This window comes from Lepeophtheirus salmonis, chromosome 11 (genome assembly GCF_016086655.4).
Source record: "Lepeophtheirus salmonis chromosome 11, UVic_Lsal_1.4, whole genome shotgun sequence".
Lineage (NCBI taxonomy): Eukaryota > Metazoa > Arthropoda > Copepoda > Siphonostomatoida > Caligidae > Lepeophtheirus > Lepeophtheirus salmonis.
In genome coordinates, this window is record NC_052141.2 from 11,376,607 (window position 1) to 11,394,752 (window position 18,146).

The 18,146-nt window shown below is 31.8% G+C and overlaps 2 protein-coding genes across 2 annotated transcripts in view; both read right to left on the minus strand.

Annotated features, from left to right (window-relative positions):
- Window positions 1-18,146, minus strand: part of LOC121126291 (uncharacterized) — a 360,273-nt gene that overhangs the window by 64,049 nt on the left and 278,078 nt on the right. The window lies entirely within an intron of this gene.
- Window positions 8,920-12,244, minus strand: LOC121126467 (uncharacterized). Its single transcript, XM_040721798.2, has 4 exons — window positions 11,951-12,244; window positions 11,773-11,897; window positions 10,408-10,516; window positions 8,920-9,139 (listed from the first exon to the last, which is right to left on the minus strand). The coding sequence occupies exons 1-4, from the start codon at window positions 12,060-12,062 to the stop codon at window positions 9,006-9,008; spliced, it is 480 nt and encodes a 159-aa protein (XP_040577732.1). The 5' UTR covers window positions 12,063-12,244; the 3' UTR covers window positions 8,920-9,005.

Here is an 18,146-nt window from a genome sequence, read left to right on the forward strand (position 1 = left end):
CAATTAAAGCCTTATCTTTTAAAACAATAATATTTAAGTTTTTCAATTGTTCTCTTTAATTATATTTCTATATTTGAAATCCACTATTTTTTTATTATTATTGAACCTGATCTCAAAACAATAAATATTATTAAACGGCTAAAGAGGTTGTGTGAAACTTAAAAAATTATAACTTCCGTACATTTAATAATTATTAAAGCCTAATCTGGAACGTAGCATTTGTGAATTGCTCAAAAAATTGCTTATTTGGACTTTTTTTGTAAAAATCGCACATTTTGTCCTTTTTTTGTAAGGAAAAATTGTTCATTTTTCTAGTCTGGTATGAAATAAATTGAGTAATATTGGGTTCTAGTTAGATTACACAGCACCTTTGGTAATTTTTTGAGGAACAATCTAATCTTCAAAAACCCTCTTTCATTAGGAGGGAAAACAATAGAAAAACTTTTTTTTTTTTGAAGGAAAACTATGCATAAGATGCAATCAATTTTATGATTAAGTGATTGGATTTGTGAGGAAGCCAGATTCCGACAAAAAGTTAAAGTTAAAAAAAGAGTTAAAGTGAATTGAATCAAAAAATACACTCACTATTGAAAATTGCCAACAAGTTCTTTAAGATTCAGCCCATGGAAGCCTTTCATCAAAGGCAATTTTTAATTTCGTACAGGAAACTATAACAAATCTTGAAACAGAAGGAATACTCAGGTATGATTATCTGCATACATTTTCTGAAGGATTAAAACAATTTCTTTAAAAAATAGGGAAATACTTCAGAGAAAAATAACTTCATTCATTTACAAAAATCCAGATCTTCTATTTATGGAAAAGGTTGGACGTAATATCAGTGGTGGTGATGATGAGATGCCTCCGTCTACCAAAACTCCTCAAGATCTTGCCAACTACTAATATCGACGTTGAACGGTTTTTAGGTATAGTTAGAACTACCAATACTGATCGAATACAGAAAATAACAGAAGAAAACCTGTCTAAAATCTTGATTGGTCAATATAACATAACAAAATTTATCAATAAATGATGTTAAATGACTTTAAATTATCCTTAAAACTGTCTTTTTTTTAAATACATTCCACTCAATTTTGATATTTTTGCTGCTCATTTTTTGCTCAATGTAGCAAAGAAATTGCTCAAAAATTCTAAATATTCTAGTCTGTATATATATATATAATACAGTTTGTGTGTGTTTCCTTTATAGGTGTCCACACCGCCGGACCTAGGAGGCTGAAGCATTGATTCCTTTCAACCTGGATAGGCTAAGATGAGGGTGCCAATTTTCAGGGGGAGGGTTTATATAAAAGGGCTTATTTTATATCCAAAACACAAAAATTATTTTTTTACAACACAAGGAGACTATATAAGGTGTTATATTATAAAGGATAAAATGGCTGGCGTCTCGAAAGCAAAACAAATAAACAATAGGTTTTCTAAATTCTTTTTACTTTAGAAGACTTAAGTGTAGCAATGATTGTAAGTCTCTACTGATCTAGGAGTAGAATTGAGGATTGACATCGTTGTCATTCCTGTACATATCACGATTCTTCAAATTGTCAGTGTTACCACGTTGATTTTCAGTTTTTTCTTTAAAATCAGATTGAACATTTGCGTGTCCTCATAATGTAAGATTTAATGCGGAGTTATAATTGTAAGTTCTTGTTGGGCTAGGAATAGAATTGAGAGCCAGCAGTTTCCATTGATTTCCATAAGTTTACTCAACGTATTACGTTGTATCCCGAAACCTTTAATCTGACAAAAAGCAGAAAAAGGCCCTAAATTAGTCAGTAGTTAGACAATTCTTCCAACTATGGAATTATTTTTCAACATTTGTTAAAAATTGTTAACTGCTTTAAATGAGCTAATTTATTTCAACCCATCAATGTAGATCGATTAGAAGAAAAGATGCAGAAATATCAACAGTTGACAAAAAATTACACGTTTTATTTTTCTGTAAGCGAGGTAACGCAATGCTCATGGTTATTTCACATCACTAACACAAAAATGTACATAGTAATTAGTTTTCAGCTGTCGATTTGTCTTCTTCTTTTCCTCCAATCAATCTTCTAAATATTAATTGGTTGGATTCGAATAAGATCTAATGAAGCTGTGAGCAATTTTAAGCTATTATTGAATAATAATTCAAAGTGGAATGAATTACCTAACTAGCAACTGATTTTGAGCATTTTCTCGGTTTCTTTTCGTGGAAGGGAGAGATTGTAAGATCCCACATAGCGTGATACGCGCCCAATTTTATTATTACAATAATTATAAAAGTAAAAATTTAACTGTAATCCGGAAAATATTATATTATGGTCCAAAATGCTCATCTAAAAGTTTGTTTCTCGAAATACACACAAACTGTATACATATCTGAACCGGCATGGATCCGACAAAATACTGATCTGCCTTATTTGTAGACTGGTATGTTAAAAAAATTGAGTTCAATTATTTCATTCAAAGATGACTACCTTCTTGAATTTTCATTTGTTCCATAACAAAATGTCATTAATTATAACTTGTTCTGATACAAGAATAAAATAAAATTATAAATTAATAATCATTAAAATTGAATTTTCTGGAATATGAATATCATTATAAAGTTACCCACAAACTCGAGTCCATTACAAAAAGTAGTTACGAAAAGGTGTAACGTGATTCAATGAAAAGACGTGACGATAAAGTTATTAACCTAAGACTGCTGATGCATTTTCATAGCCCTAAATAATTAAATACATGTTATTATATTAAAAATTATTATTACATGATGTCATCTGGAAAGGAAGTGACTCACACAAACTTTAAAATGCAGTTTTATTAGATGGAGTTTGTCAAGTAACTCCCTGCAAGGCACTGCCTCAATAAAAGACATTAATAATAGTGCAGTGTTTGTAATTCAATCATTTAGCCTTAAGCCCTTTACTTTTCAACAGATGGTCATAACAGATGATTCTTAATTTTGTTACACTTTTTTGATTAAAATATGTGATTGCGAAGATCTGAAAGCTTCAAATCGTTTAGATATGCATTTCACATCACGGTACCATATAATTAAAATCATTCCAACTAGAATGTACACGCCGTAGTGCACAAAACCTCCTCCTAAAATCCAATTGAGTTGCATATTTCAGTCTGTTCAAGTTATTGTCGATTATCGATTTTTTACGTTTTGTGTTACCTTGACTTCTCACAAAGTGAATGCCCTCTTACTGTGACCATATATGATGCATAATTCATAGTATGTTTGATCAAAATGGATCTATAATTTTGCTGTAATTCTGATGACTAACAAACAAACAAACTTAGTCAAAAACATAGCCTCCATTTAATTTCGTTGCAGAGTTAGATATATGAAATGGCTCAGTGGGATTCATATGAGACATATTGTGTATAAATTGCGTGCTTATTATAATACTGATTTGATTCAGACATATTACATTCAATCTAATTCTTCCATCCATCCAAAGAAAGTAAGTATTTATAATTTGTATATATTTTTTCAGAGATTTTTAAATTGCAATCATTACTGAATTAAATTTTAAATATGTAAACAAAGATGAAATAATAAACATAGAATAGAATATGGAGAATTATGTGATAATCAACTTTAGATAGAATTTGATAGAATTTTAGAAACATAACAAATTAGAATGGGCACTCGGTAAAGCACAAAACCTCACCCAAAAATCCAAATGAGCGATGTATCTCAATTTGTTCAATTAGTAATGACAATCCTGTGTATAATGAGAATGTTAAAAAAAAAAACCAAAAATCAACATGGTAACCCAGACAAGTTGAAGAATGTTTTGGAGGAGAGAAAGAATAACGATCATGGCTATTCATAGATCAACTACAATCAGCTGTGACAAGGGAGGGAGGAGAAAAGGACATTTGCTAGAATTACTCCGATTTTGATCCCCAATTCCACTCTGAGTATAATAAGTTCTTAAAATTATAACTTTGCGACAAATCCTCAGAGTTACTCTCCGTTTATTATGAGCAACACGAATTTTCAATCAGGTTTTGAAAGTAATTGGCTATTTTTTTGGGGGATTTTATCTATGCTATACAATAATTGCTTTTGATAGTCGACCAATGTTCGAGGTAATCAATGTATTTTATAGCATGCACGTGCCAGAATGCTGATGTCATAACCTTCCCAGCCGATTGTTGCGTCTTTCCGAGCTTTGGATTCGCTTCATCACGTACAGTCTACTCGCCTTAATGTTGATTGGCCTCTGGAGTGTAGTGATGGAGCCGTGTATCATCAATTATCACATTTTGTTTAAAAAACTACCATATATTACGGTTGAACTTCGATAAAAGTTACTCCGGCTCATAAACACGTTGTTGTCAATATTAATAGAAATACAAGGTAGACCATCATGTAACGAGGCTTGCTAGAATTTTCAATTTGATGTATCGTATCGACTTCTTTGAAAGACTGGCATATTTTGACAAACCACGCAACCAATCATATCCCATGACGTCACTATGAAAAAGGGCGGTGGATGTCAAACATAAGTCGTACATACATTATGGAATAACTTTGTATATTTTTTTCAAAACCTTTATTTACACAGCAAATAATTTATAAAAATAAAAATTATACAAGGTTAATAGAAGTACAAGGTTAGACCGTCATTTAATTGGGCTTGCCAGAATTCTCAATCTGCTGCATCGGACCAACTGCTGGGTAAGACCGACAGATTTTGACAAACCACGCAACCAAACCTATTCTATGACGTCCCTATTGCTCGAATTTTCAATTTTATGTATCGTACCGACTGCTGGGAAAGAAAAACAGATTTTGACAAAACATACAAGCACTCATCTACTATGACGTCAATATTTAAAGCGTGGTGGAAGTCAAAAATAACTCGTGCACGCCTTATGGTATAACCTTGTATCTCTATTAATTTTGAAATTATCTAAAAAAAATTGGTGAAGATACATGTATTTCTATTAGCCTTGGTTGTTGCATGTAATCGATTGTGAGCTTGTACGGGACACACTTTGGACACAGCTTTTGCAGGTACTAATATTTATGCAAGATATGCACAACACGTTCCTTTCATAGCCGTAGGGGCTCACCTATGTAGATCAACTTAACTTTACGAGCATTCAAAATTATTTTGTGGACTTTCTTAATGTTTTGTCTTTAACTGCAGTTTACGGACGTCCACTGCGTGCATAGTCTTGGACGCTCATTTCACCTTGTTTGAAGTTAAGAAAGTATTTTTCAACGGTTGACTTTGGTGATGCAAAGTCCTTGACTTCATTAACAGACAAAATTCTTTTTTTATCCATTTGTTTAACAATACCAAAAGTTGATTCCCTCACAATGATTTATTTCACGAATTAATCGTCTGTCAGCTGACAAACTTGAACACGATTAGTTCAAATTTGGATACTAACTAAAAATCATGTGGTTCATTTCTAGTGTCGCCATTGATGTGTCAGCCTACAAAATTTCTGAGCCGTCATAATATTCTCGTTTCAAGATGAAATAATAATGATAACAACTATAGAGAATAAAAAAGCGCTGTTCAAGTAGCAACTACAAAAAAAAGTATCGGGCTCGTCCAAAGTCATCCACACAAGTTTAATAGAATTACAATGTTATACAATAACGCTTCTCCGACTGATATTTGATTTCCACCATATTTTTTGGTAGTGACGTCAAAGAGTATAACTATTACAAAGAGTAGCCAAGAGCTATATATATCGTCTTCCTTGACTGTTACTATTAGAGTACCCCTATAATACTATATGACGTCAAAGTTTGTCTGTCTTGCACAACAGTCGGTAAGGTACATCAAATTTAAAACTCAGACAAGCCCAATTACATGATGGCATTATCTTTTTATTTTTTTATTTGTGTCCTTAACAGCAAGGTTAATTATAAATATTAATATAAAAATGAAAATCAAATATTTAAAAGGATAATTGCATTTGTAAAAACATAATTTAACATTATAGTGAAAAAATAATTCCCTATTATTTTGCCTAAAAATAAAACACTAATATTCACACATATTATTGGAATATAAAAATCGACTAAGGAATGTATAAATAAATATTTTCTGAAAGGCATAAGATATAAAAAATGAAATAATACATTTTTATTGTAATGTTTTCTAAATTGTCTCATAATAAAATTTAAAGTTTTGAAATACAGATATTGATGGATAAAATGTCAGTAAAATGCAGCAAAATCCCAATTTGTTCCGTGCAATTCTAATGAAAAACATTGAATATCTTACTGCTGCTGAGATCATAATCCTTCGAAGATCGTATGGCTCGATAAGTTTTTCTTCAGTTAATTTATGTGTCTTATAAGCTTTGACGCTACTGATGGGGGCACCTTGTATTGTTTATTAACGTAAGTGGGCTGTCAAAAATTTTCTGAACATGTGCCAATTTTTAAGCAGACGTTCACACTACCTTGTGGATAACAAGGTTAATAGAAATAAAAAGACATACCATGACGTGTTGACGAGTGATATTTGACTTCCATCACACATCTAATATTGACGTCATATTAGATGAGTGGTTGCGTGTTTTGTCAAAATCTGTTTTTCCTCCTGTCCAACAGTTAGTACGATACATTAAATTGAAAATTTTACCAATAGACTATGAGTGGTTGTGTCTTTTATCAAAATCTACCTGTCTTGCCCAGAAGTTGGTACAATACATCAGATTGAAAATTCTAGTAAGCTCAATTACATGATGGTCTAAGCTTGTATTTTTATTAACCTTATGGATAATATATATTTTTTTTAGTCTTTTCATACCCGGTTAGTTACATTGTTCAACAACCTCTTGTTTATATAATTAATTAATTATTACTATCATCATACAATGACCCCAATACGAGTATTTCATATTCATTTTCACAAATCATGTTATTTATAACCCATTAACTTCTTGACATTAATGGAATACCCAATCCCTCATTGAAGAAGAGATTGACATTTTTAAGGTATAATTTTTTTTTTAAAAGGTAAAATAACTCAGAGTTTTAATCCACATATGTGTCTACGCATTTATGGTTTTATGGATGCTACTTCTTCTTCTTCTTAACGATAAACTGATGTTCAATCTGTGTGAAAAAAAAAAAAAAAAACTGTTAAAAAAAGATATTATATAAGTATATTGTAGATAGGTAGCTCTGCGACCTATAAAAGTCACGAAAACTACAAAAGAATTTCATGGGTATAATATTTATAGAGCATGTCTTTGAAAGTAACTTTATGGATCGAGATACAATGTATTTTGTCGTTTTGTAATGGGCCTCGTTTCTCTTTTAATTTAAGTCAAATAGCAACACGTTTTGGAGGATTATAAACATAAGGGTTTGTACGTACATATGTAGGTACAAACCAAGGTGTTCCTGGACAACGGAGTTTATTCATGTTTTATAACTATTTCCTTTCATTGGTTAAAAGGTGTTGCAATTGATGATCTTCAATTTTTATAAATTATTAAAGTATGATAAATGTATATTACGTGACGTCATAGCTGCAACATCTCAACAGATAATTCAATTTAAGTGGCTAAAAACTAAGTAGGAACAAATTTTCCGAGCATTAATTTTTCATTTAAACATAAAAAACATCAAACATAAGTGGTGCCTAACAAAAGATTATGTCTGATTTCATATGATACATTTATATTTATATTAAAATACTTAACTGAGTAATTACATTGGCCCTAAGGATAGTTTATTTAATTTTATAAAAAGATTGAAAACAATAGATTAAGATTGCTTTTAGCGGGCAAATCAAAACGAAATCAATTATTTAGATCAAATGAAGAAGAATGATAGGATTGGCTGTAATGCCTGGGTCGGGAAGATAATCATATGGCTTGATAGGATGAGAGACTATTCATTATTTTGGATAAAAGGCAGAGTTTTTACCAATTTCATTTATTAACCTTGGGTAGTTTATATGGAGGGTAGAACACGGGAAAATACAACATGTTTCTTCTCTAAACAATCACTGGAGACATCAAAAAAAAAAAAAAATATTCGTGCTTTCCCATGTTATAATTTGTATAATGATCAAGAGATTGAGTTGAGTTTTTTTTTTTTGTCAATTTTAAGTTGAGTATTGTGCATAAAGGTTTTATTTATTTTTATAGCGGCCCTTATCAAGTGGAAATAAATTACAGAACTGCAAAAGTACAAGTTAGACGCACAAAAACACAATTGCCTCATGCTTTTATAAAATAGTAAGTGGAAATTCAGTTGTGCCAAGGTACAAAAAAATAAAATTTTAGCAATTTTGATGTAATCAAATTATTTTGCTCTTTTTAACTCTGAGGCTAGGAGGGATGGATATCTAGTGAAGCGGATCGTTTGTATTTTTTAAGCCATCTCGTTAATTTGCATTTGGTAATCTGAAAAATAAATATTCCAAGCTGTTATCATTATCATTTAACTCCTGAGTTTTGAACATCCTTTCCTAAATAGATTCAATTATAGGGATCCAAGAGAACTCCCTCTTCTTCGAATACTCTATATGAGCCAAATTTACAACTTTTTCCACATAATGGCCCCTTCCATCTAATTTCGAGTCCACTTGAAGTGATAATTAACCGAATAACTCGGAAAAGTCGTGTCAATTGGAGTCCCTACGCTTGACGTACCAACGTTATTTCCTTATTACTAATAGGTCGTGAGACTTGAATTTCAACCATCCTCTGTCGCTCTCTCCAATTTCGAGATAGAAAGAGAATGTATGACGTCCAGGAAAACTTATACAGGATACCCCAAATCTTTAAATGAGTATCATCATTATAAAAGAGATATAAATCTTTTCTACATAATTAAAACAATATGTTTTATTGCTATTTGGAAAACAAGGATTTTTTGTGCTTGACTCTTTATTATAAAAGGAATTCCGATTAAAGCAAATCAAGACGTTTATTATTTATGACTGATTGTTTTATACATAGTTAACAGTAATATAATGTACAAAATATAGGGACATTTAGCTAGGGCTTGCTCCTGATCCGACATCCTCCTCTTTAGCCATATTTTCATTACTTTTTGCATCATCCTTACTCTCTCCACCGTCATTTTTCTTCTTCTGGACCTTGCTGGACAAAAATGTCATCACTTGATCTGAGAGTAAAATAAACACACTTTAATAGTCTAATTTAAAAGTTAATAAACTTGTTCCGATAGGAATGAGTTTCGGGTATTTTTTGTGAAACCACAAAATGTAATTGGACTTTGGACTAGTATGCTTACTTGGCTATTTTAATCCCCGGGAGTAATTTAGCTATTTAGCCTTGATTACAAAAGAACCCCTCGGAAGTACAGAATAAGGAACTGAAGTTATAGTTAAAGATATGATTTTTGTCGAGCACAAGGAGACTGTTGGAGCAAGACTTAAATATTAAATGAATAAAGACTCTGGTTAACATCTGGTTAAGAATGTTTTTTTTTTTGCAAAAAAAAAAACAATTAAAAATAATAAGAAAAATTAAAAATTTTGGAAAAAAATCTAAAATAAAATTTCAAAAATTAATTTTTTTATTCAAAAATTGACAGCTAATCGTAAAAAAATTAAGTTCTTGGAAAAAGACTTCATAAATCCACAAAATTTTAAATTTTTGGAGAAAAATTTCAAAAATCCATTGCTAACTACAGAATGTTAAATTTTTGAAAAAAAAATCGAAAAATTAAAATAACTTTCATATATTACATTTTTTGAACTTTTTTTTTTGAATATTAACGAAGAAATTTTAACTTTTACAAGGTGAATATTTACGCATTATAATTTTATTGCTCTTTTTTTATAAATACACCAAAGGTAAGCGGGAATTCTTCTTTCAGAGAGAGAGAGAGAGAGATGCTTACACCACGACGATTTAATAAATAATTAACAAAAAAGAAGAAGAAGTCAACCTTTTTTCATTTTCTAATGTGTAAACCAAAAACGCATCCCCACTTATGACCAGTAGACACCGAAACAAAAGGGGATTTGCCCATGATTTGTCGAAAGGTAATTACAATGAAAAGTATCCGTCAAAAAAGTATAACGTCAATAATGTTGCCGTCAATAACTGACTTCATTCATACCCAAGTTAACCATCTTTAGAATTGGTTTCGGTGCCACTGGTGAGGAGTTAGATCACAGAAGGTGCACAAATTATAATGATACGTGATGTTTCTTCCTGAGGTTTCAAGATAAATGATGACGTCATAAAAGGCTATGAACAACTTATTTTGCCAAGTCATCACATGTAAATTATACATTTTTTGACAACTCTACTGATTACTCTTTTTTTGGGCTAATATGAGTATTTTTTTAGAATAATGGTCCAGGTACAAGTCCACGAGTACCCGCATTTCCCGGACCCATCCCTATATCCACAGAACCTTACCAATAGAAGAAGCAACTTCGCTCATTTTATTATTTAGCTCAATTAGAGCAGGATGTGTTTTTGAATCCCCACCTTCTGCACTTCTTTTTTTTCGCGTCAGGTTTTGTAACTAAAAGGAATGTAAAAAGAAACATATTCAGTCCTTGGTTGTGTCTTTCACCTGGGGGTCCTGCCTTAAGGGAAGACTATCACATCTATCATGCGTGTACAGTAAAAACTTTGCATATTATAATCTTCAAACATCAACAACTCTTACTGTCAAAATGAAGAAGGCCATAGACTTAAAATGTTTCTTATTTCCGGAAGATACTATACCACTTTCTGAATGTTCTTGCTTCCAAACTTAAACGGATAATAATAATATGTCCACTCTCATTTTGATGCAAAGAATGGGGTTTAGAGATTATAATATTATGCACAGTTTCTAGAAATAAATACGCACGATAACCAGGACTCGACAATCATCCTAGTCTGTGGTTAGTTAAAAAACAGTGCAAGTTAGCCTATAAGTAGCCCGTTTTAGCTACGTAATGCCGTACCTGAAATGCCGCATGTACACAGACAATTTTGGATTCAAATCATGAGTATTATCTTTAGTCAACGTCTCATATGTAGAATAGACACTCAAAACAAATATTATGAGAATTGTAGCATCATTTCCTATTATTTCGGTCATTTCCAGTCATAGGACCGGTCCTTCAAACTGTCAGAACTAGAACTTGTGGTGTGTAAGTCCTTATATAGGGTAAAAGACTACAGTCTTGTTCAGTTCAGTCTCGGTCCGCTACAGTTCAGTCCTGCATATCAGTCCTAAAAACTTAACACTGTTGGTCCTTGATGACGTCAATCAACTTTATTTCTTCTTGTTTTAATCAGTTCTAGTACTCACAGTCCGAAGGACCGGTCAAAGAACTGACCGGAACAGTTCTCAGACTGGACTAGACCAAATAAAAAAGGATTGAGCCAAACTTAATTAACTTTTTTCTATAATTGATTAAAAAAAAGAGGAAATAAAGTTGAGTGATGTGTTCAAGGACCGAACTTTATAATTTTTTAGGACTGAACTCGACCGGACCGAGACAGAACTGAGCAGAACTGGATTCTTCCATCCTAAATAAGGACTTATACAACAGTAGATCTAGTACTGACAGTCCGAAAGACTGAGAGTCTTACGGGCTGGTCCTAGACCGGACTGGACCAAATAAATAGAGCTGACAAAAGTACTTCTATAAACTTGTCCTGTATTAGCCTAAAAACGATCAAATATTTGTGTATTCTGGGCAATTAAAAAATGATTATCCTTGCTGGCTAGTGGCTAATTTGGAAGACTGTCGAACCCTGTTGGTAACCTACCTTAATCCTTACCCTTTTCCGATTATCTATTTCTTTGTTCAAATCCTGTTCAATCCCTTCGATCCTGTCCTTGACTCTAGAGAGGATTGCCATGAGGGCATTTTCATTAATTTGTTCAGACTTATCGCTGGTTGATTCTATTGGTTTAATTACTATTAAATACCCAAGTATGAAAATATAATGAACTCACCTGATCCCATCAGCCCATTTGGAAGAGGAGTTGAAGGTAAAATGAGGTCGATTGCAAAGGCTTCATTTCTATTCAAAATACTAAGGAGAATGACTATAATATAGAGCATCATAGTTCTAATAAGTGCTAATAAATCAATTAACGGAGCTTTTTGTATAATTAGTAATTATGTATGTCTGTGGATTCATATCAATTTACAATCAATACTCTCACGACGTTCTGTCAATGTAATTACTTTAGATTTTTCTTATTATCTGCGCTACGTACATTATCATGTAGGCATTAAGTGTAACTAATTAAAAATGCTCTGCCTTTCCTGGGATTTTAGTTCGGTAATAAAAAAATGATCTCACAAAAATAGTTATTCAATCAATAATGAAACTTATTATAGAACAAACAAAAGAATTTAAATTTCTTCATATAACTACAATCTGTTTGTTGGGTACTGGTATATTTAGCCTTCGGACATTTGCCTTAAACCATTTAGCCTTCGGACATTTTGCCTTAAAGCCATTTTTCCTCAAGAATATTTCCCCTTAAAATAAAAATAAATTACATTTATACATCGTTATTGTTCAATTTGATTGAAATTGAGTTTCCCTTTGAATTTTTAAATGAAAATATCTAATGTTTATTACTTTGAAAATCATTTATGTTTGTTATGAGGCAAGAACAGTATTTTTCACTTTGTTATTAATTAGAATGTATCAGAACAAGATGGATGTAGTAAGGCAAGCTACTCTGGGATTGGGGGTCCGCTTAAAGATTGAATCATAATTAACAGGCAGCTGCCTTTTTTTCTGCCAAATCCTGGATCATAACTTATTGTAAATTCCTGATCTTACCTCATATTAGGATTATTTGTAATAATAATCCATGATGGCGAATGATAATGGATAACGGAGACCGTAGAAGGATTAGCTCTTCATTTATTCGAACAGCTGTCAAGTTGTTGTTTTTTCTTATTATTGTATCAATTATATTAACTGTTTTGTCTCTGGTTTGTCGTTAATAGTAAGATTAAGAAAGTAAGATTGAAATCTTGGGAGATAATAACATCATTATCACTACAGAAACCAACCATTCACTGCTTTTTATAATATCAAATATATGTATACATTTTGATTAATAAAATTCAAAGGGGCCATCATTTTTAATCAAAAATAAACAATAACAACGTATAAATTTCATTTACTTTTATTTTAAAGTGAATTATCCTTGAGACAAAAAAGGATTTAAGTCAAATGTTCAGCGCGGCACCCTTAATAAAGTATATGAACTTTCAACAAAAGAATGGGAGGAGGGTGTAAACATCAAAGTCAATTTTAGGTTTACTTTTCGGATGCTAGCGTATCTTTTAAGCACTTTAAAAAGAATAATTTTTAATTTCTGGACAAATTCCCGAATTATTTCGTAGGGCTACTATTTTTTTTTCCCCCAAAATAAAAAATATGGATTATATTTTGATGTATCACTTGAGAAAAAAAAACTTAAATAACACTTTTGAAATTTAACAAACTAACTTTAAAATTCATACTTCTGAAATTCAGCAACATAATTCAAAAATTGAAACTTCTGAATCCCTTTACAAATAAAGAATTTAAAAAAAAAAAGAAGTCATTGTCAAATGGCTAAAAAGGATACAAAAATCTTTTGAATACTGAAATTTTACAGACATAACTTTTTCATTAAAATACGATAGAATATTGAATTAACTGATCACACTAAAAATTGGGCACCCTATTACAGACCCTAAAATAAAAATTTAGAAAAAGTTTGCCTTTTTGTGACCTTTGACCTTTTTTGTGACCTTTGACATTTTATATTACCTTAAAAATGTACTTCATTAAATTTAAATGATACATAATCATTGATTTAAGTATAAAAAGGATCTAATGAGCACCACATTCGCAAGTTTCTTCCTATTACTTTGAAAAAGATTAAAAAAATACGTATTCATGGGTGGAAAAGGGATTTTGGGGTTAGAGGGAAGGGGGATTGCTGGCTTTTTTTTTTAAGTGCTTAAATTATGTTATTGTATCCGAAAAGTAATGCTAACATATAATTTCCTCCATTTCTTAAATTTAACACCTTTACCGAAGATAGGACCGATTAGCATATTTTTGGATTGGGATCGGTTCAGATCTTTTGACGTAAATATCAGAATACATTTTGGGGTCCAGATCTGAAACTAAAATTAGTCAGACTTTATCAGTGCTTTACCCGAAGACAGGTAAATACAGTAACCAGAGACAGGTTACAATTTTACTAATATCTGATGCCGAATCAATGATGAACCCAATGTTATTATTATTAGAACATTGGAATTATTTGTTATTATTCCAATTCCTTGTAATAACATTGACAATACCTTTGCTGTATCTTGCACTTCTCCTCCGAAAAGAATCAGAAAAAATACCAATTATTCTGTATAAGGAAACTTAGAAATCTGGTTAGAAGATCAACTTTCAAAAGACATTTGACAAAATTTCAGAACAATCTGCAGTTTAGTTTCTGAGTTATTGTGCTAAGCTTAGCTCTACTTTTCTTATATCCAAAACAATTTCTTGTTTTAATTTTACAAAACTTCTTGATGGAAAATATACTGTTAAAGCTAAGTAATGGCTTGAAAAGTGTGATGGGGACTCTGCTCTATGAAGCGAATAAAAAAAATAAAAAAATTGAACGGAAAAAAAAATCAACATTTTTTCTTTGTTAAGGCCGGAACTTCACGACCCATCAGACTCCTTGAAAGCCCTGGTAATATCGCAAACAGTTTATTTGGGGATCTATGAGACAACTCAAGGATTATTCATTTTTTCTTACACAGTCTTGTAAGTTCATAAACATAAATTTCAGTGTGTCCAAGTCAATAATGCCTAAGCTTGTTTAGGATTTAAAATCCCTACCCTTTATAATGTTCTGGTGTGTGATATTCCTTCTGTACTTCAATATACTACTCTTTGAGGTTCGGCAGCACAACATGAACTCTCGAGTCTCCTGGCCTTCAAGACCTCGGTCATATGTTAGGATTTGGTCCTTGTGTATGAAGACAGTCCCAAATTACCCTTCACAGCCCTCTTGATGTTCTTAACAGCCACGGAGAAGGTGTGAGCGAGACGATTCATGGATTTAGAGGTGTTCTTCTTGACCTTCTTCTCCAAGGTGGACAGGAACTCTTGATATCTCTTTGAATAGTGGCCTGATTTCTTGCTTTTCTGGAGAGGCCGTTACCACCATTTTTCTTCATGGCCACTTTGAAAAACAGGCTCATGGAGTACTTAACAATCTCCATAATCCTCGCTACCTCAACTATAGGACCTGGAATATCTGAAATGCTCGACCTTTTGGCTTTTAGCTTACTCTTGATGACAAGATGAGGAAATATTTATCCCTAAACCTTTCTATATTAATGTGAAAATTAACATTGATTAACAGTCCACTTTTGGCTGTCCATCCCTGTTTGTAAATTTCCCGTGTTGTTTAAAGCCCACTGTCTAATATATGTATGCATACCAATAATTTGCATAATTGTTTAATGGACCAGAAGATACGTAGGGGTAATTTAACAGCAGATATCATAATTCACTCCATGAATATTTCTAATGATTAATTATCTAATAATAACGAAAGAGTTGTTTTTGCATCAACTCGTAAATCAAAGAAACCTTTTTGGAATATATACCCACATAATATGTTCAAGAATTGAATGCAGTAATTAAGTTTCCATGAAAATGTATTTTCCTCCAATCAAATACCTAACTGTAGCTAATCTGTAATGAATTTAAATTACTATACATGATAAATGTATCAACCAATTTGGGACTTCATTTTTCCTTTTTTTTTTGAAAAAAACAAAAAAGAAGTATAGACAGGAAAATTAAAAAAATCCTATTAAATTATTTAAATAATGTATGCCGGAATAATTTAACAGTTAACTCTTAATTGGCTATGAACTTGATTTTGAATCAATACTGTAAACCTTAAATATCGGAACTTCACTGATATTTATTCATCAACCTTTTTAATTGCAAGTTTGTATAATAAGATTTAAGTTCAAATCAAATACTTAAATGCCACTCTTCTCAATCCTATGAAAAATTGTACAGATCTACTATATGAATATACAGAAATAGTATGAGCAAACTCATTAACAAAAACTCTTGTTTGCCTCATTTTATAGAACTTTTATAATTTAGCATTAAAATATTAAAAAAACGATATATTATTGATATACTTATTGTTCATATGGATTTGCACTGATGAAGTATGAGTAAACATTATAGTATTACAATTATCCGTCTGACCTAGGAATCTTCTTTGAAGTCCATATATATTTACATAAAGTATAATTCTTTTTCTATGAACTGCGTGGGCGCGAAATTGGTTCTTAATTCAGGATTAAAATATGTCTCGCTCTTGCCTTCACATTGCGCTATCTTAAATGCCCTAAAAGTTATAAATCCCCAAGAAATCATCAGTGATTCTCTTCATTGATAAGTTGAGAAGACGCTTGTCAGGAAGATCTAGTAGGGGCCTCCCCCCTGGAGTGGAGGCTTAAATGGAGGCTATGGGAGGATTCTTTGAAGAATAAAAATATACAAAAACACATTTTCTGTAATAACGAGTATTTCTTTCAAATGATTCATTTTTCTAGGAAGGCCAAAAGGTTTCAATGACTCATGACACACCTTGTGTTTATATTGTACAGTGAGCCAAACCAAAATTTGAACAATCTTACAAGGTATAAGAGTTACAAATTAGAAATTTCTACAGAGGTTTTTATGATTTTATCAAGAAAATGTGTGAGTAACTTTTTTAATATTTCGTTATTATTTAAATCCTGGAACAAACCAAACGAAACAACATCCTGATTTTTCTCGCGGCGGGAATAAAGCCCAGGAACATGTTCAAACTGTTGGAGTGCTTCTGCAGTTAAGGACAAATTTGAGGCATCTAGGTCAATTTGTAAGATTAAAATCCAAAGTTTGGTTTGATAAAAAGTTATGTGATTTTTGACCTACGTCCATGTATTGGATTACAGCATATGAATCGTCGTGAAGATGAAAGCCTGTCGAACATCCCAGAGGAATGTAAATTACCTGAAGGCATACGTCATTGTAGACAGGGAAAAAATGGATAATGCCCACATGTGGGACACTTGCTCTGTATGTAGGGCCCGTTTGGAGGCCTCATTGGAGAATTCATGTGAATTATATTAAATAAATTATAACTTAACTATATGATGATTTATGAAGAAAATTTCAAGTTTATATCTCTTACTGTACTTGAAGTATATGATCTAATATAGTTGTATTAATATTTGTACAGATTTCTGATACGCATTCTGTACATATAATCATAGAAAATTCCTTGACAGAAGGTGAAAAACGTTTAAGAGTCAACGAATAACATGCTCGTATAAGTACATTTGGAAAGGTAATACATATTATTTAGAGAAAAAAAGATTTCCATTCATGATCCATTAAAGACTTTATGTTTGATCACGAGTATGAGATAACTGTAAGGTTAAAGCATTAAATACATAAGTATTCCAAACATTCAGCTTCCATAATCTGATCTACAAAGTACACAGGGTGGGGATTTTAAATCTGAAACAAGTCTAGACCTCTATATCTTGACAACCCAGTGATTTATTCTTATAGATTCAGCCCACAAAACTGCTTAAGAAAAAAACACATTTTTTATAAATATTTTCATTTAATTGGTGAGATGGTCAAAAATATACCTTCATACAAAAATCAGGCCTGTGAAATTAATAAATCAAATTATTTCTGAAGTTATTTAATTTCAATATCAAGCACATCACAAAGACTATTTCGTTCTACGACCAAAGCGCCAACACACACACATTGATTTCAAGTGAATAATTTATCCCTAGTGCATTGTCCATTGAGCTACGTTGTTCCATTAAAATCCTTGATATGTTTTAGGAATAAAAATATCTTGCAGCCATTAATTTGTACTTCCGTGGACGCCCATAGATGCCAATAACTCTATAGCTTATCTCGCTAGAGAGCCTAAATTGATGTTAACAGATTCGGCTTGAACTTTAAAATGATTCTGCTTGTTCAAATTGTGTAATTGGAACTGAATTTATTCCGAAACAAAAAATCAACCTTTTTAAGACATTAGTGTTTTGGGCAAAGGAAATGTGCCCACTTATTTACCCATA

Bases quoted from the DNA above. Each gene is read 5' to 3' on its own strand.
- LOC121126467 (XM_040721798.2), bottom strand. From the start codon at position 12,062: ATGATGCTCTATATTATAGTCATTCTCCTTAGTATTTTGAATAGAAAT. The intron at 10,517-11,772 runs GTAAGGATTAAG...CATTCCTTTTAG, and splicing joins AAATAGATAATCGGAAAAGG to TTACAAAACCTGACGCGAAA. The intron at 9,140-10,407 runs GTAAGGTTCTGT...TTTTACTCTCAG, and splicing joins CGAAGTTGCTTCTTCTATTG to ATCAAGTGATGACATTTTTG.